The 26,832-nt window shown below is 40.4% G+C and overlaps 1 protein-coding gene across 3 annotated transcripts in view; it reads left to right on the forward strand.

The window, feature by feature from the left end:
* The window catches only part of LOC126473407 (rho guanine nucleotide exchange factor 10), a 554,949-nt gene extending 528,702 nt beyond the window's left edge, over positions 1–26,247 (forward strand). For 2 of the 3 annotated variants that reach the window (XM_050100428.1, XM_050100427.1), the window contains exons 7-16: positions 1,558–1,782; positions 2,104–2,265; positions 4,292–4,516; positions 7,696–7,879; positions 8,047–8,186; positions 9,960–10,228; positions 14,127–14,418; positions 20,160–20,294; positions 20,709–21,006; positions 23,395–26,244. In XM_050100428.1, the coding sequence (XP_049956385.1) occupies positions 1,558–1,782; positions 2,104–2,265; positions 4,292–4,516; positions 7,696–7,879; positions 8,047–8,186; positions 9,960–10,228; positions 14,127–14,418; positions 20,160–20,294; positions 20,709–21,006; positions 23,395–24,098 (2,634 nt within the window). In that variant the 3' untranslated portion in view covers positions 24,099–26,244. Of the gene's footprint in view, positions 1–1,557; positions 1,783–2,103; positions 2,266–4,291; positions 4,517–7,695; positions 7,880–8,046; positions 8,187–9,959; positions 10,229–14,126; positions 14,419–20,159; positions 20,295–20,708; positions 21,007–23,394 lie in introns of all 3 variants that reach the window. The other variant, XM_050100426.1, reaches the window with a different exon arrangement.
* The last annotated feature ends 585 nt before the right edge of the window (positions 26,248–26,832 follow it).

The raw sequence follows: 26,832 nt of genomic DNA on the forward strand, positions 1-26,832 counted from the left end.
AAACATCCCCAGCCAGTAAGTGGTGCAAGTTCCATCAGCTTGGACAAGTAGCTTCTGCAAGTTAGTGGAAACAGTGTCGTGTATCTTGCTGCAAGTACATGCCAGTTATGGGAAGATTTTTCTCCAAGTTTCTGTAGTTTATGTTTTCAGTACCGGTGTGACAGTGTCATTGTCGAAAACAATGGAATAGAGATGGATGACCCAAAACAAATGTTCTACTATGGGAACCCATCAACGTAAGGTAGTCGCCACTAGCCAGAGAAATGCAAAATTAATTTGTCAATTACTTTTCCAGACGGGGAGTGGCAGCAGACACATCTTTAAATTTCAGCAGATTTTTTAAATCTTAGCATAAGTGTATCTTGACAATATAAATATGTACACCTCTGTATCCATTTCTTCAGCCAATTAGTTTTTTTAACTTTGTTTTTTGGTACAATTTTTCTTCAATGGTGGTGGTGGTGGTGATCTCAAGATGTGACTCCAGTGAAAACACTTCTGCAAGTACTTGCAGCAAGTTCTTGAAATTTACTTGTCAAAATCATTTTCAGAAGTAAACTTGACAATTTTTTGTTGTAATGTAGAAGCCTGAGCAAGTGCATCCAGAAGTTGCTAAATTTCCTTCCCCATCAATGAAACATTCTGAGCTTGTGCTCTGTCTCTAATGACCACATGTTGATGGGACATTACACCCTAATCCTTCTCTCAACCCCCCCCCCCCCCCCCCTCCCCCGTGCAGTTGCATGTGTGAAAGAATTATGTATGCTGATAAAATACATGAACTGTATAAAATGGAGGACACATGGATTTTGAATTTTAGTTTTATTAACTTTCGTGGAAAGGGAATTCAAAATGAATATAGTGGTTAAATACACAATTATAACCATTTAATGCATAGCAAAACACCAATAAGAACTACACAGAATGTAAAGAAAGTGCAAAAGTTCAATTATTACACAGGTGCAGTGAATTTGTACCTGGTGTGGAGGTTCGCACATTTTTAAATCAACGTCATCTGAACAGTGAGTTCGGTCATACAGGACATGGTGATGCTGTGTTCTGCTTTGGCTGCCTAGATCTCTGGTCATGACACCCGTGGATATTTATTTATTTATTTTGTTGTGAGATTATGTGAAGGACCTTCTGTACGGGCTTCCTTTGATGGAAACAATTCCAGCAATAAAAAATTGCATTTAAAATGCACTCGTTTCAGTGCCTCCAGGGTTTTTCGTAAAGTAGAGCAAGAAATGGATTATTGCTTATATGTTATCTGTATAACCAAGGGGAGTCAGTTAGAACTATAAAATACGTTTCTACATCCCCCTCACCATTCATGGTAGTTCTTGTCAATGTATCGTAGTGCAATAAATAGGCATTGCTGTTCGTAACTGCAATTTTCATTTTGAATTGCACTACCTTTAGTGTATGTAGAATCAAATTTGAAAGTATTTAGTAAAGTTCACATTCATTACTTAAAAATAGTGCATCACAGTCATCCAATGATAAAGCAAACAATAACTATAGTTAATATCCACATTTGTTTTTCTGCCAACACAGGACCTGCTGAAGCATACACCTCAGGGCCACCATGATCGCATGTCACTGCAGCTGGCTCTAACACAGCTTGAATCATTGGCAGAAATGCTCAATGAGCGGAAACGTGAAGCTGAACAGTTCCAGGCCTTTAAAGAAATGATGCGTCACATTAGCGGAAGATTTGCAGCTCGTTCTAGGCCTGACGGTCATCGGTACTTGCTACGTGAGGATAATGTCACACAATTGGTCAGCTCCTGTCAGAATTACTAAAATATTTTTAGTTTTAAATTATATATTTTATGAGTATTGTATTTGTCCTCATATTGGCGATTATATATTTTCATTTCCTTTGTAGCCTGTTCAAGTTTTAATATGTGGTTTTGCTATGTGAAGGTTCAGTATTTTGTAACAACTAGAAGACAGTGTCTTCCTTAATCTGTCAATATAAGACTGCTTATTTTTCCAGACATTTGCATTTTATAGTACTTACTTTTATTGAAAGACTTGAAATTAAGAAATACTCATGTGAATGGTGCATAATTAAAATGTGGTTTTCTCTTTTTTCAGGAGTTCAACCAAGCTGGAATGATTACAAAATCAAAGAGTCGAAGGCTGCTTTTGCTTAATGATATGGTGGTGTGTGTATCAGTGACACCAAAAACAACAGATGACTTCAGCGGCAGTGAGAGACTGAGTCTCAAATGGTCGTATCCTGTAACGGACATTGAGGTATGTTTCAAAAGCAACACATGAACATTATTTTCTTATTCCTTGAGTGAATCATTACCTGAATTTTGACAGTCAGTTAAATCACTCATTAAGCACTATCACTAACCATCCATCCATGAACCTGTAGGCTGTGTTGTCGTAAAGAAAATATTTGTGAAGGCCAGTCAGAATAAAACAAAAACATTCTGAATTCCATTATCAGATAAAGACTTTTTCTGAAAACTGTGTTCACTAAGTCATATCCATTATCGGTTGGAGTTGATCACAAAACTGTTGTAGCAGTTTGAGTGATTTCTGAGATGTAGCTTGCACTTTGTGTTTTAGCATAGCAGTGGTAAAATTGTGTGGAACTGTGCAGGTAGTGATACAATTTTTTGAATTAGCTGCTTCGTGTATCCATTGACGTATAGTGATTTATTTTATCACTATATCACTGAGAAAAGTGGCATTGTACTCACATACGACAGAACAGAATTTAAATTTCCTATCTCTCTGTCCAGATTTTAATATTTCCATTGCATTTCTAAATTAATCATGTAAATGTTAGGATGGTGTCTTTCTGAAAGGTATATATAATTTCCTTTCGTTGTTCGCCAATTCAGCCTTTTTCTCCATCTCTAATGGCACTGTTGTCAACAGGACATTAATCCCTAAATTAACTTACTTTCCTTTATTACAGTATCTGTGTTCTTCACACACTGAGGAGTTAATGAAAACTGATGAAAGTCATGTATACCACCAAGAGCTGCTGATAAAATTTCTTAATTTAACTATCAAGTTTTGTTCCACAGACTGCAGTCACATTCATAAAAGCGTTTACAACAGGGATGTATAGACTTGCTAATACTGTGGGCTGCAACCCCATCATCATGAGTACGTAAGGGCTGCAACTTTGAAAATAATGTACTGTGAGATGAGTTGTTATTCCACATTGGGATTCCCCCCTGCATCAATGCCAGCAGGAGTCTGCTCGAAAGTTCTAAATTATGCAAGGACCCACTCTCTCCTTTTTGAGAGGGAATGTAAAAGGGAAAAAAAAGAACAAATAGTGAGGGGCAGGCCACATCTGGCCTGCTGTTTGTGCATATTAGGTAATATAAAATCATTGGCATCAGATAATAAAAGCCATAAACTATGGCAGACTGCAATTTATATTACTTTATGACAGCAGTGATGAATACATGGATTTTATTATCTGAGACTATTGATTTTATATCGCCTAATATGTTGTTGTAAATGATTTTATGAACCTGATGATAGTGTGTGGGCCAAAACTGGCTGTTCAACAAACAATATGGGCTGTGGGGCATCACCCTCTGAAAATATATTGTTAATGAACTCCTGGTTGGAATATCAGCAATATTAGGAAAAGGATAAGCAAGCACACCTCATTCACACATGACTGCCATCTCTGGCAGCTTGGACTGGAATATTTAGGAATGCTCCAGTCCGAGCTGCCAGAGATGGCAGTCATGTGTGCATGAGGTGTGCTTGATTGTGTGAATGTGTGTGTGTGTGTGTGTGTGTGTGTGTGTGTGTGTGTGTGTGTGTGTGTGTGTGTGCGTGTGCGCGCGCGCTTTTCTGAAGAAGGTTTTGGCTGAAAGCTATATGTGTAACATTCTTTTTGTTGTGCCTGTCTGCAACTCAGCGTGCCCGCTTACCATAAGCAGCAGTCTGTCCTTTTCCTAATATCTTGATATTGCTAATGATAGTGTTGGTGCCGTAAAATCATGTACAATTATTGAATTTATCTCTACCAGCATGTCTAATGCCCAGGATTTTTCCAGATGATATGCCATCTCATGAGGAAAATTTTCATTTCCTTTGTAGCCTGTTTCATTTTTCGTGTGTGAAAAATTTCATTATCTTTGTTTGTTGAGTCTATGCAAATTCAAAACAGTGCAGTTGTTTAGTGTCAAGTGAGTTCTGTTTTTTTGTGTATATGTGTGAGGCAGGGAATTGAAAATCATTAGTGTGGCTACAAGTATAGATTTTAAGCCCTACTAAAGCTACTTTTTTTCAATAGGTTGTGGATACAAGTACGTCACCTACTTTGAGTCGTTTGCTGGCAGCTGGCTTAAATCGTGGTGGAAGTCTTAAGTCAGACCGCAGTTCCACATCACTCGATTCAAATATGAGTGGCAGTGGAGCTGCAGATAATCTGTGTGCAGAGATGAATGACCTCATGCACGATTATGAGGTCGTAAGTCGAATATCTGATCTTGTTTCAACTTTGAAAGGCAACTATAAGGTGAGAGATTCGTCCTTAAAATTTGAAAAAAAAGTGTGTGTGTGTGTGTGTGTGTGTGTGTGTGTGTGTGTGTGTGTGTGTGTGTGTGTGTGTGTGTGTGTGTCCGTTCTCTGTTTTGATTGGTTAGTTATTTACCTGTTCCAGTTCAGGTTTTTATCAATAGAAAAACCAAAGAATTGATAACATTGTGTTCCACTCATTGATTTGCATTGTACAATATTTCTAATACCGAGCGAGGTGGCGCAGTGGTTAGCACACTGGACTCGCATTCGGGAGGACGACGGTTAAATCCCGTCTCCAGCCATCCTGATTTAGGTTTTCCTTGATTTCCCTAAATCGTTTCAGGCAAATGCCGGGATGGTTCCTTTGAAAGGGCACGGCCGATTTCCTTCCCCATCCTTCCCTAACCCGAGCTTGTGCTCCGTCTCTAATGACCTCGTTGTCGACGGGACATTGTGCAGTACTGAATTGCATTTATTGCTTTTATCTAAATTAAGTGACACTCCATTTGCAGATAACCAGTTGTTAATTTTCAAGAAAATATTATTTACATTTTCAAGTGTTGAAGTTATTCCATTAGGCTAGATTATAATACTTGTATTGTCAGCAAAGACAGTTACTTTTGTTTCTTGGATGTATGGAGGAAGATGATTTAGGATATATGTTCTTACAGTAAGTACTGTTTTAAAATTATGACCATTGGAGCTTTGGGATCACTATACTGTGCATGCTCGCTAATTACCTTCATCAGTTGGCTAACCACAAATACTATTAAGTTAGCTTTTGCTTGAATCAGTGTTTGTTTATATACTTTCAAACTGGCACAACTGACTGAAAATGCTGCCAGCTGTGAAATCTATGCTGTTACTCATTTGTTAAATGCAAGAGATGTGGAAGCTATCCTGGACTTCATCATCAGATTAGCTAATTTTGAGTAAAAAATGCTACCAGTGCAGGAATGGTTAGATGGCCGCTCAAATGTGGACAGTGAGAAACTAAATGGGCAACCGTGTGTCATTACTGATGACCTGGTGCAGAAAGTAGATAAAAAGATTTGAGATGACCGATACTACATGCTCACCACTATTTTATGCCTTTCCTCATGTTTCCAGAAGTGTTCCATGTGAAACTGTTACAGAAAAGTTACAGTATCAGAAGTTAGTGCATGCTGGATTTCAAAATCCTTTCCTCCAGACTTTTGTGCCAAAGGGAATACATTTATAAAACAAATTGTCAGTGTTGATGAAACATCAGTTGCCCACATTACACCAAAATCAAAATGACAGTTTGTGGAATGGTGGCACTTAGTGTCTCCCAAGAACCTGAAGTTCCAGCAAACAATTTCAGCCCAAAAAAATATGTGCACTGTACTTTTGGGATGGATGGCATGTTAAGCTTGTCTTGTGGTAGCGTAGTCATTGCAGAGATCTATTGTGAGATCTTAAAGAAACTGTACCCTACAGTCCAGAACAAAACTTTTAGCAGGCCCATCACATCATTCGGTTGGGAACGCAGTGGTTACCTCCATATAACTATGACAAAGCACAGAGTTACTACAATTTTTTCTTGAATTTAATGAAGCACCTCACCTGTCACTGCTATGAGGAAGATGACAGTGTCAGAACATCAGTACAGGAGTGGTTGAAAAATCAGGTGGCATGTGTTTTTGAAAATGGATTTCAGAAGCTGGTTGTACGATGTACATTATGTGATCAAAATTATCCGGATACCCCCAGAAACATATGTTTTTCATATTAAATGTATTGTGCTGCCACCTGCTGCCAAGTACTCAATATCAGATACCTCAGTAGTCATTAGACATCATGAGATAGCGGAATGGGGCGCTCTGCAGAACTCACGGACTTCGAACGTGGTCAGGTGATTGGGTGTCACTTGTGTCATATATCTGTACGCGAGATTTCACACTCCTAAACATCCCTAGGTCCACTGTTTCTGATGTGATAGTGAAGTGGGAACGTGAAGGGACATGTACAGCACAAAAACGTACGGGCCGATCTCGTCTGTTGACTGACAGAGCCCGCCGACAGTTGAAGAGGGTTGTAATGTGTAATAGGCAGAGATGTATCCAGACCGTCACACAGGAATTCCAAACTCCATCAGGATCCACTGCAAGTACTATGACAGTTAAGCGGGAGGTGAGAAAACTTGGATTTCATGGTCGAGTGGCTGCTCATAAACCACCCATCATGCCGATAAAGGCCGAATGACACCTCGCTTGGTGTAAGGAGTGTAAACATTGGACAATTGAACAGTGGAAAAGTGTTGTGTGGAGTGACGAATCACAGTACACAATGTGGTGATCTGATGGCAGGGTGTGGGTATGGCGAATGCCTGGTGAAAATCATCTGCCAGTGTGTAGAGTGCCAACAGTAAAATTCGGAGGCGGTTGTGTTATGGTGCGGTCGTGTTTTTCATGGTGGGGGCTTACACCCCTTGTTGTTTTGCATGGCACTATCAGAGCACAGTCCTACATTGATGTTTTAAGCATCTTCTTGCTTCCCACTGTTGAAGAGCAATTCAGTGATGGTGATTGTATTTTTCAACACAATCAAGCACCTGTTCATAATGCACGCCCTGTGGCGGAGTGGTTACACGACAATAACATCCCTGTAATGGAGTGGCTTGCACAGAGTCCTGGCCTGAATCCTATAGAACACCTTTGGGATGTTTTGGAATGCCGACTTCGTGCCAGGCCTCACCAACCGACATCGATACCTCTCCTCAGTGCTGCACTGAGTGAAGAATGAGCCAACATTCCAAAAGAAATCTTCCAGCTTCTGAATGAAAGTGTGCCTGTGAGAGTGGAAGTTGTCATCAAGGCTAAGGGTGGGCCAACACCATTTTGAATTATAGCATTGCCAATGGAGGGCACCACGAATTTGTATGTCATTTTCAGCCAGGTGTCCGGATACTTTTGATCACATAGTGCTAATGCCATAATACTATGGAAATTATGTTGGAAAGTAGACAATAGTCCAGGCTTTCTTGTAAAAGTAAAATAGTTGTAATATTGTTTTTGTATTTTATTTACTTTAAAGATATATTTACTCCAAAAATGCAGCTTTTATACAAAGCAATTTTAATGTGGCTTCTATACATTACAATACTATCTTAACGCGTGGAATAATCTAAGCAACTATACGTACTTTCTGTTACAGGATTTGAATGTGCCAGGAATAAGACGTATTCTTTCGGAAATACAAGGATCAATTCAGCAGAAGGATGAAGAAATGGCTTGGGTTGACTCCTGTTGTTTGCAGCTGGCTGTGAAAACTAAAGGAAAGGAAGAGACTTTTACCTTTCAGACTGATAATCCATCTGTTAAGAAAGAATGGATAACAGGTCAGTTTGAGCTATCGCCTCAGTTTTTTCTGCAGTCAGTAATTTTTCCCCGTACAGGGGATATTATTTTTATGAGATGTAATGGTGAATAGTATCAGTCATTTGTAAAATGAAATCGTGTGGTATATACTGCTGACTGAGACAACGCTTTCATTTTTTTTCTGCAGAACTAAGACTCGCTCAGTTGGCATTGGATCCAAACAACTCGCCTGCGTGGGAAGTGCCAGAGCAAGAAAGGCGACCTTCGACAAAAATGCCACTATTTGTACGTGCCCAGCCAGTGTACAGATCGCAGCATGAAACAGAGGTGCGGTAGTGTATCATGTGTATTGAGTGTAAGATGGAAATGTTAACTTAGTTTATGTAAGTTTGTTTGTCTGAAAACTATTAATTGTGTCATTATACAGGGTGTTACAAAAAGGTACGGCCAAACTTTCAGGAAACATTCCTCACACGCAAAGAAAGAAAATATGTTATGTGGACATGTGTCCGGAAACGCTTACTTTCTGTGTTAGAGCTCATTTTATTACTTCTCGTTAAATCACATTAATCATGGAATGGAAACACACAGCAACAGAACGTACCAGCATGACTTCAAACACTTTGTTACAGGAAATGTCCTCCGTTAGCGAGGATACATGCATCCACCCTCCATCGCATGGAATCCCTGATGCACTGATGCAGCCCTGGAGAATGGCGTATTGTATCACAGCCGTCCACAATACGAGCATGAAGAGTCTGTACATTTGGTACCGGGGTTGCGTAGACAAGAGCTTTCAAATGCCCCCATAAATGAAAGTCAAGAGGGTTTAGGTCAGGAGAGCGTGGAGGCCATGGAATTGGTCCGCCTCTACCAATCCATCGGTCACCGAATCTGTTGTTGAGAAGCGTACGAATACTTCGACTGAAATGTGCAGGAGCTCCATCGTGCATGAACCACATGTTGTGTCGTACTTGTAAAGGCACATGTTCTAGCAGCACAGGTAGAGTATCCCGTATGAAATCATGATAACGTGCTCCATTGAGCGTAGGTGGAAGAACATGGGGCCCAATCGAGACATCACCAACAATGCCTGCCCAAACGTTCACAGAAAATCTGTGTTGATGATGTGATTGCACAATTGCGTGCGGATTCTCGTCAGCCCACACATGTTGATTGTGAAAATTTGCAATTTGATCACGTTGGAATGAAGCCTCATCAGTAAAGAGAACATTTGCACTGAAATGAGGATTGACACATTGTCGGATGAACCATTCGCAGAAGTGTACCCGTGGAGGCCAATCAGCTGCTGATAGTGCCTGCACACGCTGCACATGGTACGGAAACAACTGGTTCTCCCGTAGCACTCTCCATACAGTGACGTGGTCAATTCTACCTTGTACAGCAGCAACTTCTCTGACGCTGACATTAGGGTTATCGTCAACTGTACGAAGAATTGCCTCGTCCATTGCAGGTGTCCTCGTCGTTCTAGGTCTTCCCCAGTCACGAGTCATAGGCTAGAATGTTCTGTGCTCCCTAAGACGCCGATCAATTGCTTTGAACGTCTTCCTGTCGGGATACCTGCGTTCTGGAAATTTGTCTCGATACAAATGTACCGCGCCACGGCTATTGCCCCGTGCTAATCCATACATCAAATGGGCATCTGCCACCTCCGCATTTGTAAACATTGCACTAACTGCAAAACCACATTCGTGATGAACACTGACCTGTTGATGCTACGTACTGATGTGCTTGATGCTAGTACTGTAGAGCAATGAGTCGCATGTCAACACAAGCACCGAAGTCAACATTACCTTCCTTCAATTGGAGCAACTGGTGGTGAATCGAGGAAGTACAGTACATACTGACGAAACTAAAATGAGCTCTAACATGGAAATTAAGTGTTTCCAGACACATGTCCACATAACATCTTTTCTTTATTTGTGTGTGAGGAATGTTTCCTAAAAGTTTGGCCGTACCTTTTTGTAACATCCTGCATAGAGAGTACAAGTTTTTAAAATAAATTGTAGTTTAGTTCTAGTTTTCTTACCTCACTATTTAATTAACTTCATTCACATTCCTACAAATTGCATTACGCAGGTGCGCTGCGGTTGTTTCTACTCGGCTGGGTCCTTGGCTGCAACACGGGACCATAGGAGTAGTAGGAGAGGGAGGCGGCCTGCGTCGTACTTGTGGGTGTGCACCACAGACGGTGCGAGCAGTCACGTCGCTGTACTGGCACAGCCACAACAACAAGCGGCACAGCTGCGGGAAGTGACTGCCTTCGACTTGGTTGAAACGAGGGTTACAGCAGTCGAATTTGTTCGTGGTTCCCCAGATGCTGTTTGGATGGGAACAGACAGCAGGAGGTAAGACTAAAAAAGTGTTAAAAATTGTGTTTATTTAGTTCATTTTATGACAATTGACTATGTATTTCCATGCCAGATGCACACCTTTGAAGGTACTGCCTGTATTGAAGGAATCTAAGTTTTTCGTGTAGCTCCTGAGAGTTAGTACAGGGTTCAGCAGAACTCGCTAAACAGGTTCAAGTGTGGCGGCGCAGTTCTTTCCGTCCCTTTACGACGAACCTTCACCTACCTGTGAACATTGTCTCAGCAGATCATCAGTAGGAAAGCTGAGTGAAACCTACTGTACTTCGGCGTGAACCAGGGTGCAATTTAAGTCACTAATTTACGTTTCGGGAGAAAGTTTTCACACAAATGAAAGGTCGGAAATTTTGTCCTCAATTAACATATTCTGAAGCGTAGGTGAACAAGTATCACTGCCAAGCCCGCGCTAGTCTTAACACAGTCACTTACATTCCCTTTCACTCACATTAGCAACCTTATGGTGTTGCATTTCCCGGAAACGTAATAGCTACAAAAATACTGATTGTTTTTGATTGACAATGCTCACCAAATATTAATTCAATTGGTACCTAATGCAGTCACAGTTTTTAGCCACCGACCTGCTCAATACGTCACGCAGAATATATGTCTTTGCTCGTCACAAAATTCACTTAAAAATTCCGAAATTTCTACATGCCTACCGGAATAATTATGCCGTCACTTTACTACACTTTTGATGTATGAAACACTGCTAGATCGGGCAACTTATCATTTCCATCAGAACTACTATTACACACATCTGAACTGTTTATGGCTAGGCTCTCACTCTTCTCTAGAATACTCTTAAGTCTTCTTTACCAGCAGAGAAAGGCGCGCGAAGAATATTGCTTTACCATTGGTCAGTTTACTCAACAGCCAATAGCAAAACAACATTCTCCCGCGTCAGTCCGCACTTTTCATCGATAACCAATCGCAAAATAGTAAACCTAACGACTGCACTTTTTACTGACATAATTATCTAATATGCTGAAGTTTTGATTATGCATAAAGTTACTTACTATTCTTATTTATACCTGAATTAACTTTACCTTTACCATAAACTTACTTTACAAATCTATTCTACTAAAATCCCCTTTGTCCACATCCATACTTCTTCGAAATGTTCCCACACTAAATCCCACTACATAACTCGTTAAACAATTACCTTCATATTAACCTTAAACCACACTCGTGCATCTTTCATACTGCTAAAACACATTTATAACATTTTATGTATATATTATATATAAAAACAAAGATGAGGTGACTTACCGAACAAAAACGCTGGCAGGTCGATAGACACACAAACAAACACAAACATACACACAAAATTCAAGCTTTCGCAACAAATTGTTGCCTCATCAGGAAAGAGGGAAGGAGAGGGGAAGACGAAAGGAAGTGGGTTTTAAAGGAGAGGGTAAGGAGTCATTCCAATCCCGGGAGCGGAAAGACTTACCTTAGGGGGAAAAAAGGACAGGTATACACTCGCACACACGCACATATCCATCCACACATACAGACACAAGCAGACATATATGTATATAAAAAGACATAATAACGCTTTATGAAAATACTAGAATAGTTTATGAAAAGCATTGTATTACTTTAGTGCACTATAGTGGGCACAATCGAAACTAAAATCAGTCCCCCTATCCAATATTGTCCTCTATTGGCTGATACATAAACTACGTGTGCGTCCAGTCTTGCATCGCCATCTGTCACTATCCAGCTCTGAGACACATCCGCTTAACCGCCTCTAAGGCAGGATCGGTATACGGCACTACGCCTCACAAGGGATAACTGCTCAAGCAGTGATGGAAGGAGGCAGTTACATGTGGTCGCCCTCTGTTTTGTCGATGACCCCATTTCGGTAGCCAATGTGGTTTGGACTAGAGCACATCAGAAGTTTGAAGTTTGTCGCACTTTGAAAACAGCAGACGCGTGACCGCGACAGAGCTTTTGGCAAAGATTCAACATTCCTTGAAACAATGCCATTTCTAATGCTAACACAACACAGTCAAGGATTGGCAGTCTGAGGAATTTGGTACCACAGAGATGCACATGGCCGACACACATCCATCACAAACAAGAAAATGTGCAGCTGAAGAGAACAGCAGTTGACCATCATCAAGATGTTCTGCTCAAAGGCATGTTGTTTGACTGGAGCTTTCAGAGTGCAGTTTGATGAGGATTCTGTGTTTGGTTTGAATTTCCATCCCTTCAAAATATTGATGGCTCAAGAACTGAACCCAGCAGACCACGTCAACTGCCGAAATTTGTGGAGCAGATGCTTGTAGAGATCCCTCTGGAGGCATTCACTTCAGTACATCTACATCTACATCTACATTTATATTTATACTCCGCAAGCCACCCAACGGTGTGTGGCGGAGGGCACTTTACGTGCCACTGTCATTACCTCCCTTTCCTGTTCCAGTCGCGTATGGTTCGCGGGAAGAACGACTGTCTGAAATTCTCCGTGCGCGCTCTGATCTCTCTAATTTTACATTTGTGATCTCCTCGGGAGGTATAAGTAGGGGGAAGCAATATATTCGATACCTCATCCAGAAACGCACCCTCTCGAAACCTGGCGAGCAATCTACACCGCGATGCAGAGCGCCTCTCTTGCAGAGTCTGCCACTTGAGTTTATTAAACATCTCCGTAACGCAGCAAGACACATTTACACTACAGTGGATTGTGAATAAACAAAATTTTGCTACTGGGCTGAAATCATTCGCAGGAGAGAGAGAGAGAGAGAGAGAGAGAGAGAGAGAGAGAGAGAGAGAGAGAGACTAAATTTACGTGAGCTAGCAGTTAGGTGTTCTGCTTAACAATTTAGCGTGATAGGTTTGCACTTACTTGAGAAGGAAGGTCGAGCCATGAATTCAGGAGATTATGTTTCAGTGTTGTAAAATTTTCTGCAGCCCAAAATGGAAAGAGATTGTTGCAGGAGGAGGATCAGGGACTTGGGGTGCCAACAGGATGGGCCTACAGCTCACACAGCCCGAAATTCGTTTAATGCTTTGAGTGAAATGTTTTTGGGACATTGGGTCTCCTTGAGAGGGATGATGTGGGGTGGCCTGTGTGGTCACCAGATATGAGCATTTGTGACTTCTTTCTTTGAGGATATCTTAAGGAAAACATTTCCCTCACACTCTACCAGAGTTAAGGGAGTGGATTATCGAAGAAGTGAATGCCATACTCTACAATATGTGTAATTGAGCTATTCAGAACTTCAGAGATCTTCCCCAAAAGTGTATTGCTGCTAATGGCTGCTGTCTTCAGGACATTAATTTCAGCATTGAATCAATATAAAATGGTATTAAATTCTAGCTTTGAAAATGAGAATATTTTTTATCTATATACCACGATTTCTCTTCAAAACAGCTGAATTGGTTCTGCCGCACCCTATATAAATAAAATGAAACCAACTGTTCTACTATTCTGCAGAATATCTTGAGATTTTGCCAACTTCTTCCAACAATGTTGCTGTTATATGTTCTTTATTTGATTTTTCCTCCCTTTTCTATCTACACTACTGCTACGTGATCGGAATATGATCAGAAAATTATACACATAAAGTGTCTATTTGGAAATAATGTTTTTACTGGAGTGCACAATATTATTATTATGATGTATTTCTATAAGACTGCTCTTTCCTCCTCCTCCTATATAATATTATCCTGAGACATCTGTCACAACCACATTTCAATTTCATATTTTCCTTTACTCGAACCAAATCTCTGTGGTGATAAATCATTTCTGAAAAGAGAAAAATAATTTCAAACCAGTTATATAATAATTAGTCAACTAGTGCTATTAGATATTCAGTTTTAAAATTATTAGTCATGCAGTTGTTCCTGATGTTTTCCACGAAAACAGGTTGGTGTTGTACAAAGCCTCAGAACCAGAACGTCAGGAGGAAGTTGGAAGTGTGGTAGTGCCAGCAGTAGTAGTTCAGATCAGAGCACATGGAGAATCAGTGTTTGTGGCACTGGCAGATGGAAGCTTACAGAGGTTCCGCAAGGCTTCAGATGACACCTGGCTGCTTCGTGAACCGCAAACACTTTCATTAGGAATGGATCCTGTGTCAAGTCTTTTGCCCATAAATTCTTGTCTATATGCTGCATGTGGGAAGAAAGTCTGGGTTCTGGGTCCATCAGGTGATGTGCAGGTGAGTGCCAGTCAGTAGACAATTTTATTATTATTATTATTGAAGAATATATTTTCTAGTGATACAGTGTTAAGTAATTTTGATCTGCGTTCGTATGTAATATTGCAAGAGTTTTATGTATTTGCATTTAATAGATCTCAGTCATAACTTTACGTGTCAGTTTGTCAGTTTCTATGAAGTCTTTTTGCAAAGGACTTGTGAATGATAGATTATAAACTCATACTAACAAAGAGATAAAGGGGCTGGCCTGTACTTACCTCAGCTCAGTACAGCCGATAGATACACAAAAAACAGAACCGAAAATTTACGTTCCTAGCTTTCGGAACAAATGTTCCTTCATCAGGGAGGAGAGAGGGGAAAGAAAGGGAAGAAGGGAAAGTGGATTCAGTTACTCACAACCCAGGTTATGAAGCAACAGGGAAAGGAAAACAGGGAGGGTAGCTTGAGAGGGGAAAGAAAGGGAAGAAGGGAAAGTGGATTCAGTTACTCACAACCCAGGTTATGAAGCTACAGGGAAAGCTACCCTCCCTGTTTTCCTTTCCCTGTTGCTTCATAACCTGGGTTGTGAGTAACTGAATCCACTTTCCCTTCTTCCCTTTCTTTCCCCTCTCTCCACCCTGATGAAGGAACATTTGTTCCGAAAGCTAGGAACATAAATTTTCGGTTCTGTTTTTTGTGTATCTATCGGCTGTACTGAGCTGAGGTAAGTACAGGCCAGCCCCTCTATCTCTTTGTTAGTATTTGTTTCACATCTTTATATGAGATTTTCTATTAATCATTTAGATTATAAACTCAAAACTAATACTGTTGGGATAGATTAAAATTGGCTACAGCAGTGAGAAGCACTTAAAACTGAATATACACATATAAAAAGCATTACATATGCAAACTTTCAGAGCCAGTGGCTCTTTCTTCTGGCAGAAGGGTTGAAGGGGAAGGAAGAGGGGTAAGGAGAATGAGAACTGATCATTTTTGTTGAAACTGGGTATGTAGCAGTAATACCTGAAAGAGGAATAAAAAGGAAAAAGAAGTTTCTGAGAAGGATGGTAGAGGATAGAAGTGAAGTATCAACTATTCAGAAGACTGAAGAAGATGGGTACACAGTAGACAAGTGGGAAGAATGGGGATCATTGTGGAAATCTGAGGGCTAATTTACACTTGTGCACAACACTGTGAAACTGAGTTTTAAAATTATGCTGCCAGCAAGTGCGTGTGCATGACGTACTATGGAAAAAATTGTTGGTGAAACTATTCAGGTTTTTAGGTCTTCTAATTTTTACAACACGAAACTGTCAGTTGCTTGTTTTTTAGATTACTTCGTGTTTCAATAAATCGGACATAAAGTCAGAAACTATGAAAACTGTTGGCTTATGAGCTGTTACTGTACGCATAGTTGCTTTCGGGATGTTAATGATAATTACTTCAAGAATAAAGTGTGATGCAGCGATGAACATGGAAAGATTGGTGATGTCAGCTTTAATGAGCAAAATGGAGTCCCAAAGAAATAATAAAATTAATGAGGGTCTGTAGGGATCGGTTCGTGACCCGTAAGGTGACATGTGGAACGGCTGATGGCAGTCTAGAATGAAGCGCCGTCTTCTCGCCTGTATGTGGGATAGGTGCAATGGTGGTGGTGTTGTTGTGGTCTTCAGTCCTGAGACTGGTTTGATGCAGCTCTCCATGCTACTCTATCCTGTGCGAGCTTCATCATCTCCCAGTACCTACTGCAACCTTCTGAATCTGCTTAGTGTATTCATCTCTTGGTCTCCCCCTATGATTTTTACCCTCCACGCTGCCCTCCAATACTAAATTGGTGATCCCTTGATGCCTCAGAACATGTCCTACCAACCGATCCCTTCTTCTGGTCAAGTTGTGCCACAAACTTCTGTTCCCCCCAATTCTATTCAATACTTCCTCATTAGTTATGTGATCTACCCATCTAATCTTCAGCATGCAATGGTAACTGTACTAAAATAGTGAACTGCCACTAAAACAACCCTGATTAAATAATGGTTTACTCATGCCAATTACAAGTACAGAGTTGTAACCAGAGGGTAGGTTATTGGCTTCAGTGAGGCATATTGCCGCGAGTGTGCATCGTATTGATGTCAACATGTGGGAAGCCACAGCTGCTGATGTCCACACTTGCATGAAATGCTGTTGCAAGTGTCATCCCATTGGTAATGGAAGACAGTGATCGCAGTGACGACATAGTGGAACAAAGAGCGTTAAACTCTAGTACCCAGCACGTTCTAAGACAAAGTGGTGTGCCCACACTGGATGGTGATCAGCAGTAATGAGAGCCCACAAGGACCTGTAAACAGCAACAGTGTAGGTGGGCAAGCGCTAGCCCAGGCACGACACGTGATCCACCAGGGAGGTAGTTGTCAACAGAAGGAAAGTCGCCTAGCAGGTGACCCAGTGGTGCGACGATGTCGAGTTGTCTCCATGCAAAGTCCAACTTGAGCAGACACCTACAGCTAATGGGTCGAAGTTAAGGGCTTGCGTAGTCTGTGATACTCAGCATCACAGACACGTCTGGATACTGCCCGAGAACATCAGACAGTGACAATGGTGGTTATTTGTGAGCTAGTCAGTGAATATTTCTCTAGTGCTTGCACTTCCACTGCAGAATCCGTAGCGGGCTGGGGCAGCAGTGCATTCTCACTGGACGATGATGATTTATTTTCTCAGGTTATATAAAACTGTTAATATAAACTAATGATATCAATATAATAGAGGGAAACATTCCATGCAGAAAAAATATATTTAAAAACAAAGATGATGTGACTTACCATATGAAAGCGCTGGCAGGTTGATAGAAAGACAAACAGACACATACATACACACAAAATTCAAGCTTTCGCAACAAACTGTTGCCTCATCAGGAAAGAGGGAAGGAGAGGGAAAGACGAAAGGATGTGGGTTTTAAGGGAGAGGATAAGGAGTCATTCCAATCCTGGGAGCGGAAAGACTTACCTTAGGGGGAATAAAGGACAGGTATACACACACACACACACACACACACACACACACACATCCAACCGCACATACACAGACACAAGATGTGCGGATGGACATGCGTGTGCGTGCAAGCGCATACCCGTCCCTCCCTCCCCCCACAAGGCAAGTCCTTCCGCTCCCGGGACTGGAACGACTTCCCACCCTCCCCCCCCCAAGGACTTGCCTTGGGGGGAGGAAGGGACGGGTATGCGCTCGCACGCACGCATGCCCATCCGCACATCTTGTGTCTGTGTATGTGCAGATGGATATATATGTGTGTGTGTGTGTGTGTGTGTGTGTGTGTGTGTGTGTGTGTGTGTGTGTGTGTGCGTGCGTGTGTGTGCGCGCGAGTGTATACCTGTCCTTTTTTCCCCCTAAGGTAAGTCTTTTCGCTCCCGGGATTGGAATGACTCCTTACCCTCTCCCTTAAAACCCACATCCTTTCGTCTTTCCCTTTCCTTCCCTCTTTCCTGATGAGGCAACAGTTTGTTGCGAAAGCTTGAATTTTGTGTGTATATATGTGTCTGTTTGTGTTTCTATCGACCTGCCAGCGCTTTCGTATGGTAAGTCACATCATCTTTGTTTTTAAATATGTTAATATAAACTGGTGTGCAAAACTTAAGAATGAAAGTAACTTTAGCATGATGTGTTACTGACGGGTAACATAGCTCGATGAAAGTTGGAGCAAGCATAGAAATAACTGCTGCAGTATAGTACAGTAGGTAACTGAAAGAAATACACAACAAGATGAACAGAAATGACACTTTAATTAAGTACAAGACTTACTCTGGAGTCAGTGATACCAGTTCATGATTTTTGATAGGGTGTGTGATCACTGCGAATATCACTGTATGTTCTGTATTCTGCAGTGTACTTCTGTGCTGGCCACTAGGTTGAGTTCTTTTGGTAAGGCATTCCATTCCTTCACAACCACAGTTGACTAACACCAAATGACTGTTGGTGCATATGTACATGCTGCAGTATGTCTCCCCAATGCATTCCACATGTGCTCGGTGGGATTTAAATAGGGATCAGCCGAGCCAGTCCATTTGCCAAATATCCTCTCATTCTAAGAGTTGCTCCAGCCGCACTGTTCAATGTGGTCATGCACTGTCACCATAAAAAATGAAGTCCTGGCCGAATGCACCCCTGAAAAGATGTATGTCTGGAAGGAGTACAGTGTCACAATAGCATAGATCAGTGAGTGTACAGTATTCAAAGACTTGTAGATGAGTAAGCCCATGCAACATTATGCCTCCCCCACACAATAACACCAGGACCACCAAAATGATCATGTTCGACAATGTTCCTGCGTGCATTACGTGTTCCCCCTCTTCCCATATGAGGGTAAGTCCATTATTGCTGCTCAGACTGAATCTGCTCTGACCCGAGAAGAGCACGATCCCACTCCTCACTGGACTAGTCCGTGTGCTCTTGAGACCACAGCAAATGGTGCTGCCAATGTGTCAACAGAACACGACTCACTGGTTGTCAGGCAAAGAGATCACCTCCGTGCAGTCACCGTGCTGCTGTGGAGTGAGAGATTCCGTGCCTTGCCAACATGTTAAATGTGGTCACAATTGCATCTGCTGTTTGACATGGGTCCCCTCTTGCCTATTGCACAATGTAGTGGTCCTGCAGCTGTAATTGACTGTGGTTGGCCACCACCTATCTTTCAAGCAGCAGTGCCAATGATTTGGAATGCTGCCCATTCAGGTGAAACAATACTGTGAACAGTACCAAACTGCTGGACTAGACGCATCATACTTTGTCGTCTTTCCAGCTTCCTGATGACTGTTCCCCACGTGAAGTCGCTGTGTTTGGACTATGTTGTAATGAGGAGCATCACCGCTTGCTGATTGACACATGCACTGCTTTTCCCCACTCCTAAAATAGTCTCATCTTGTGGGACCAGCCCCATTGTCACACTGATCTCGTGTGATTTGACGTCCAACTTTGTGTGCATGACTGGGATATCTCTGACAAAATGCTACTGCATATTCTATCCATCAAGTAGTTAAGGATGAGAGAGATAAATTACTGTAACATATTAAGTTTTGCAGAGCAGTGTATGTGCTGTACTACCATGTGAAATCTTACATTTCAAATATATTTTAAGGACTCGAGTTGCATTTAAATTTTGCTTTGATATGATTCACAGTGACTACTATAACTTAGAAAAATGCATTTTGTTGAATTTGATAAAAATCCCCTCCTTTCCTACACTTGTGAGTAATGTATTTCAGCAATGTTCATAGAAATTATGTTGGTTATTTAAAGGCTAATGACACTTCTCTCTATGAAGGTCACAAACACACTCGCGAAATCGGATGAGTTATCTTATTTCACTATTTGTGAGCATTGAATTTCCTTTTTGCAGCATGTATGACACAACTGTTATAAAAGCACGTCAGCATTGTATTCTATTAATAAATTCATACATTTTGCAAATGGGCTATAAAAAGATTAAAAAGGTAACATAATATCAAACTGTGTAGTGAAGTTCTAGGCCATTCATATTTCTCTTCCCCTGCAACTGATGTATTAAATTTATTAACTCAATATCTTAGTGTGTTGAATAGATTTCATAGGGCAAATACAAAAGAACAAGACTTGAGAAAATGGTTAGACATTTTGAAACAAAAGAAACAGTCTTTTGAGATGTATGTGATTTATGTTTAACCATAATGTGTATGTTACACTTATTTTAACATCTTCAAAATCTTTCATCTGTACAGAAAAACTTCAGTGTGCAACACGAACATGTTGGCAGTGTGAATCTGATGGCACATTCTGGTATTGGATTGTGGATATCTTTAAAAAATTCCAGCACAATATGCCTGTACCACACAGAGACCTTCAAGCATCTCCAGGTACGAAAGATATTTGCAATAGTTAAAACATAAATATGGCAGTGCAGGAGTGTGTACCAAGCAGTCATGAAGCCAAGAACACATGTAGCATATCTGAAACCTAAGTTACATTACCTGGTCTCTGCCTTCTATTAGAATGTAAAAGATGTACAGAAGAAAGTTGGTTCTTTTTTTTTTATTGCTTGTGTGTTCCGCTAAGAAAGGTGCTATCAGTTCAAAAAGAAGATACTAATTTTCAGTAAGTTGGGCTTGCTGTGGACCTCCTGTATATGCTTACAATGTTGTTATTAGTGTCTATGTTTTACACTTAGAATTTACATTTTATATTTTCAATCAGTTATTGATCTACCAGCTCTGTCAGTTTGTGCGTGTAAATCCTTGGTATCATAATACAATAGATACATTTGATTTCAGGACATCAACATAGCTTCAAATATTGCATGCCTCCCTCGAGGCAGTGGGAATGGAGGACCTGTAACGGTAACAGCCCTTATGGCTTGTAAGGGTTTACTTTGGGTTGGCACAGATGCTGGTGTCTGCCTGACAGTGCCACTGCCTCGACTTGAAGGTGTGCCCATCATCTCGGGGCGTGTTAACATTTCATATCATGCCCATTTTGGTCCTATTTCATTCCTACTGGCACTGCAGCCTCGCAGCAACAAAGAATTTACACATCAAGAACCCCAGACTCAGCAGTCACCTGCTTCTGTTGGTAAGAAAATTTTTGATGTTATGATACATATGCAATATGACTAAAATCTAAGGCTTGTGGTAATTGATGGCAGTAGAATATTTTGGTTCAGTTGATTAAATTGGTGCCTATTGTTTAGAAGATACCATTGAGACAATAAAAGATTCTGGTCATTCCTTTCCCTATTTTATTATAAAAGTGAGGACTACAGGTTACATTAAAATTAAAAAGGTGGTGCAGTAGTTCAGATCGGATTGATAGCATCCAAAATGGAAAGCTGTTTTTGACAAGTCAAATAAAGGAAAATGAAAGGTGTAATGAATGTGATAACAAGCACCATACTGAAGCTTATCAACAGTTGGACCACTCTCTTGCTCACATTTCAAGTAACAAACAATGGAAAATTCAGGATGGAATGTAACAATACGAGAGAGAAGGAAAGTTGTTACTCACCATATAATGGAGATGCTGAGCTGCGATAGGCACAATAAAAAGATTCACACAAACATAGCTTTCAGCCATTACGGCCTTTGTCAGCAGTATAGACACACACACTCACGCAAACACAACTAGCACATACATCTGCAGATGTGAATCTTTTAGAATTCTGGGAATTTTTCATTGTTTTAGTCTTGAGTTAATTTTTTGTAATTTTGACTGGTAAGAACTGATAGTCTAACAAAGAATTTTACTGTATCCCGCTGCTGCAGAATAATACTGCAGCAACAAAATGTAAACGACGGAATAAAACCAAAATAAAATTTAAGTTGCAAAGGACCATTTACAACAACATACAGTGCACATACAAGTGCCTGCCTAAAGCAAAATTTGTAAAAGACTTTAGGACAAAGATAATAGAATATTTCGTAATAGCAAACTACTTCCGATGAGCGTGACGTCATAACTGTTTACATTAAGTTTGTTTTGAGCAATTGCCAGCGGGCTCCTGCGTATGCGCAATTGAGTCGCGTATGAACAGTAAGTTCTGCTTCTGGCTACTTGAACTGTGGCTGTAGCAGTATCAAGAAGCAGTCATGCTACCCAGAAAATTTTTTATGGCACATCTAAGCTGCCAGATTCGCACATGTGCAGAGCAGTCTGGGTTGTAGTGGGAGTGGGATAGTGACCCATGTTTAAGTTTGATGATTTTGCTGCTTTCTCTTAGTTCGCAGCTCACATATCAAATGAAAATAAAACTGATTTCTGTGGCCGGCAGCTATCAAGTGAATTAAAATACATTCACTTACTTATGGAAGGCTAAAATTGTTAGTAGTTTCAGTTTTTTAGTAGTTTCATTTTTGGCAGTCGAGCATTAATCGCCTTGCACAACAATGAAGTTATTTTTGTTGGTTTGCTAAATAAACAGGCTTTTATTAATCTTTTCTGCAGATGCAGTCAATTTATAAGAAATGAAATGTTTCATTCCACACTATTGGCTAGTTTCAACTGCTCGCTGAATTTCAAGTGCACATTTTCATCATCTGGCATGTACTGCATTATACCACAATAAAGAACCAAACATGGGAGACAATACAGTACAGGTACTCCAAGAAAATCTGCATACCGAAAAGTGCACTGAAAAGCCTAATATCAGGTTGGGGCCTACTTAATTGTAAATCTGGACATATGAATGTGTCCTTTAAGCCGAATTATGCATTTTAGTATGGTTTACGAAATTCCTATGAGCTTGGAGTATCCACTGATGTCCCATTTCTTTTATGACGACATGTAAGAACTCTTAAAGCTGTATGTGTAGGAACATACGGGGTTCCTATGTCATCATAGCTGCCCATGCACCTGCCCATGAACCCACGTCGAAGAGGTCCGGGGAAAATATTGCGAATAATTCTCTGAAAGTACCAACCATTTGGAATAATTTCGAGCCCAGAAGACCAGACGTATTGTCATTGTTTAAAATTTTACTGGCACATTTGTGTGATGTATCTTAGTGTAACATACGCTAAACATATGCTAAGAAAGACCGGTAATGTTTGTGAAAGCTTAGCTTTTCATGTATCTACACTATGTACAGTAATTTAAATCATTAACTTTTCCTATTTGTGTGTTTACACTGCTTAGCAGTGATATTACTATTGGCTGACTACATCACGTGTCCCTATGCTCTGAATATCTTATGTCATTGGCTGGCGAGATCATGTGACATGAGCTGTGATTGGCTTACAAAAGTACATTGGAATCCGTATTTCAGTGCTTCGGAAATTAAGATGTTGTGTTTGGTGAAATTCGCTGTAATACGAAAATATGCAGCGTACATGTTGTTGCACATAAAAGATCTTTCCAAAATGTGTTTCTTTCTTCTTTTCTTCTTCTTCTTCTTCTTCTGCCTCTTCTTCCGTAACAATTAGAACTAATATCACAAAAATTAAAGTCGTGTACATTATCCCACAGGTGGAGGTGACTTATCATCGGAGACATCATCGTCATCATCTGCAATGCGAAATGATGTGCATCTTGGGAGCCCTGTGGTACTAAGGCGTCGAAGACCGAGGGATATCGACCCACTCGCTCGTGGTTCGAAGACACTTCCTCGGGGACTAGGAGGTGGCTCAGCTGCTTCATCTGCTTCTGGTGATGGATGTGACGTGTATGGACTGTATGGAGAACTGATGTATGTGCGGGACTATGAGGGTGAAGGACGAGCTGGCACAGGAGGTGTTACAGATGGTGGCGTAGGTGGTACGGCAACAGATGCCGGTTACGGTTCACTCCGGCGCAGCGACCCTGAGCTGGCAGCAGTGCCAGGTCGTGTGAGCACTCTAGATCGCAGGCTCCTTTTAGCAGCAGGTCGACCCAGATCTTTGGACTTGTCCTCGTGGTCTGTCGACTCACGAGCGTCGACATCGTCGGGATCTGAAGATGCCAGCCGACCGGTTGACAATCTTGTTCAGTGTCCTCCAACTCCAATTCCATTGCCACCCGATCCCGAACCACGCCAGCCTCCGCCGCCCCACGATCCAGGTGCTGTTCCTCGGCGCACAGTTGTCACACTAATGGGTGGACGTGGTTATGTCAACTGGAGGCAACAGGGCAAAGGGGGTCCAGAACCAAACAGTAATGATGCACATATTGTAATCTGGGAAATGAAACTGTGACAGTACACTGAGAAGTTCCGTGTTATGTAAATTTGAGCATGTTTATCACATACCTTTGCTGGTATGTAAGTATATGAATGGCAGGACCAGAGGGCTCTTACGACCTGGTTGTCTTCTTAAGAATTGAGGTGTAAGAGCTGTCATGCCCCCTTGGGTTCAGGCCTCCAACTGGTCATGTTAATTATAGCGAAAGCCAACTGAGATGTTTTTGTTATACTTAAAAACTTCGGTTGTCCTTATTAATTCTGGGTACCTGTAAAAAATAAAAGTGAAATTTCTCTCTGAGAACTGACATTAATTATGAAGATGCTCTGGTGTCAGAACAGAGAGGTAATGGTTTACGCTTTTGCTGTGCATTTGTGATGATATGTGTAATACTTTTGATGTTGCACATATGTAAATAGATAGCAGGAATGTTATTACTTATCCAGCAGTATCTGCTGATAAATGTTTTTGATGACATGTAAGTCTCTGTTGAACTGAACTAGAAAAATGTTCAGTGCTTAAAGTCATTTGGTTCCTTATTTGTGTAGATGGCAGTTCAGTGTAATGCAGTGGACCACAATCCTCCCTCCCTTCCCATATAATGGATAAAGATCTCTTATTTGCTGCCTTCTGTGGTTTTTATACTGGACTGCTCAACAGTTTCAAAGAACGCTAACATTTCTAGGTTATTGTACATGACTGAGATGTTTGAATTGTTATGTCAGTTATAGTTTTCAGAAACTTGCTTACTTGTGGGCCAAATTAATGCTACAAAGTGGCTCCTGAGCTACTGCTGGCTCTCATGATCACTCTTGTACATGTTCCCCCTTTTTCCTTTGTTTGTCATGATGCTACAGAATTTTGCTTTAATCTTAAGACTGAATACATGTGTGGAGGAGGTTGCAAAACCAGGAGGATAGTTCCTCATCTGTCTTTCCTTCACCAAATTATTAATTAGTAAACTTGTTATTTAGAAATGTTTATATACCACATTTCCAAGGGTGTCACTGTGATTAGGTTCTGTAAAACACTTTGCGATATATACTTCACTGGTAAATAGTGGGTGTACACAGTGACTGTGCAGATGAAAATTTTATCGTATTGTGTAGCTTAAAAATTCTGTTTTATTTACCATCTGTGATAATAAAAGCTCATCTTCAGTGACAGCTGATGTGTACACTGCCCCTTCAGAATTACTCTGCTTTTTGAGGCACGTATAATTATGAATTGCTAATGGAAGTTTGGTTTTGTGGTAGAGGCATGAGATCCACTTGAACTGAAAAACATTAGGCAACACTTATACATAGACAGTTTGTTCTTATTCTGCCTTCATCCCAGCATCTAAAACATTTTCATGTTTCTCTAATATTTATCTGTTACTGCACATTTCTTGTCATAATCATACATTGGAGGCACACTGAATGTATACGCACAAACTATTTTCTGTTGAGCCTCTAAAGTTTCTTCTTCTTCTTCTTCTGATATGTATCTATAATAAAGAAAGTACAAATTTGATTGAAAATGATTTTTTTTTAAGATGAAAAGCGTTATTTCATTCATACGGCTTTAGTTAAAAGTTCACAGTTACATTTGGTACAATCTCGGCAGTAAACATTAACATAGCTATCCACTACAAAACATATTATGGAGTATTTTCATGTAATTGCTTTATTGTGAATGTCTTAATATTATCAAACTTGATTTGGTTCTTTACTTTGTGAATACTACTCCCTCAGATCTTCATGCTCTCTTCTATATTTTTGCTGCACAATAGAAGTACTGCACAAAATGACAAACATGATGAAGTGTTACAGAGTTAACAAGGAACTTGAAAAGTGTTACCAAAACTGGTTAACTGCAGCCAATTAAATATCTGTATATGAAAGTGAGATGTTGATAAAATCACTTATTACATTTTCCATGTACACAGTGTATTATAATTTCTTTTTTAAAAATCTATTTTAAAGCATTTATCCAAAGTTACTAGATTTAAGACTAAGATGTAAGTTATTGCAGTATTTAAAATTTAAATGAACTATCATTTTGAGATGACTCTTATTTAATCTCATGTTTTGAAACAAAAAAATAATGTTGGCAGTTCATTGTATATTTCTGCATATCTTTTTGTTTAATAGACTTTTTCAGTGAACAATCCAGAAACAAAATGTATTATTTGACATAAAACTGTTACATCACTGAGATTCCTCATTGCATAAATTACAGTTTGTTACACAATAAAAATTTAACATTTTTAATGTTGTCTGTAATTTTTAACTGCCAAGAAACTCACACTACCTTCCTAATTGTTTAGTTATAATAACTGTGTAATTTTATTTGATGCTCACATCTGAGAGAGCCAAAATAAATTTCTAATACTACAGAAGGAAAAATGTCCATACCTGGAAACACACACACACACACACAAACAAACAAACAAACAAACATTGTTACACATTCAGAAATGCTTCTATGAAGTATAAGGAATGTGATGCAGAATTCTATACTGTTAGGCTCACAATGTAATATAATGCCTTCTCTTTGTAGTCTGATAGTTCCTACTTAGCCCGTACTGACCTGTGAGGAGGAAGAAAGAGAAGCTCTTTCTGGTACCTTGACCTGCTATGTATCGCCTATTACTCTTACTTAATGCAAACTGATTATTTGTTGAGGTCGACTTCCTGTATTTGGCAACGAGCTTTGCTTTCACCTGTACTTGAAATTCTCATCTTTCATTTTGAGTGTGTATGTC

The sequence above is a fragment of the Schistocerca serialis genome, chromosome 4 (genome assembly GCF_023864345.2).
Source record: "Schistocerca serialis cubense isolate TAMUIC-IGC-003099 chromosome 4, iqSchSeri2.2, whole genome shotgun sequence".
In the NCBI taxonomy this organism is placed as follows: Eukaryota; Metazoa; Arthropoda; class Insecta; order Orthoptera; family Acrididae; genus Schistocerca; species Schistocerca serialis.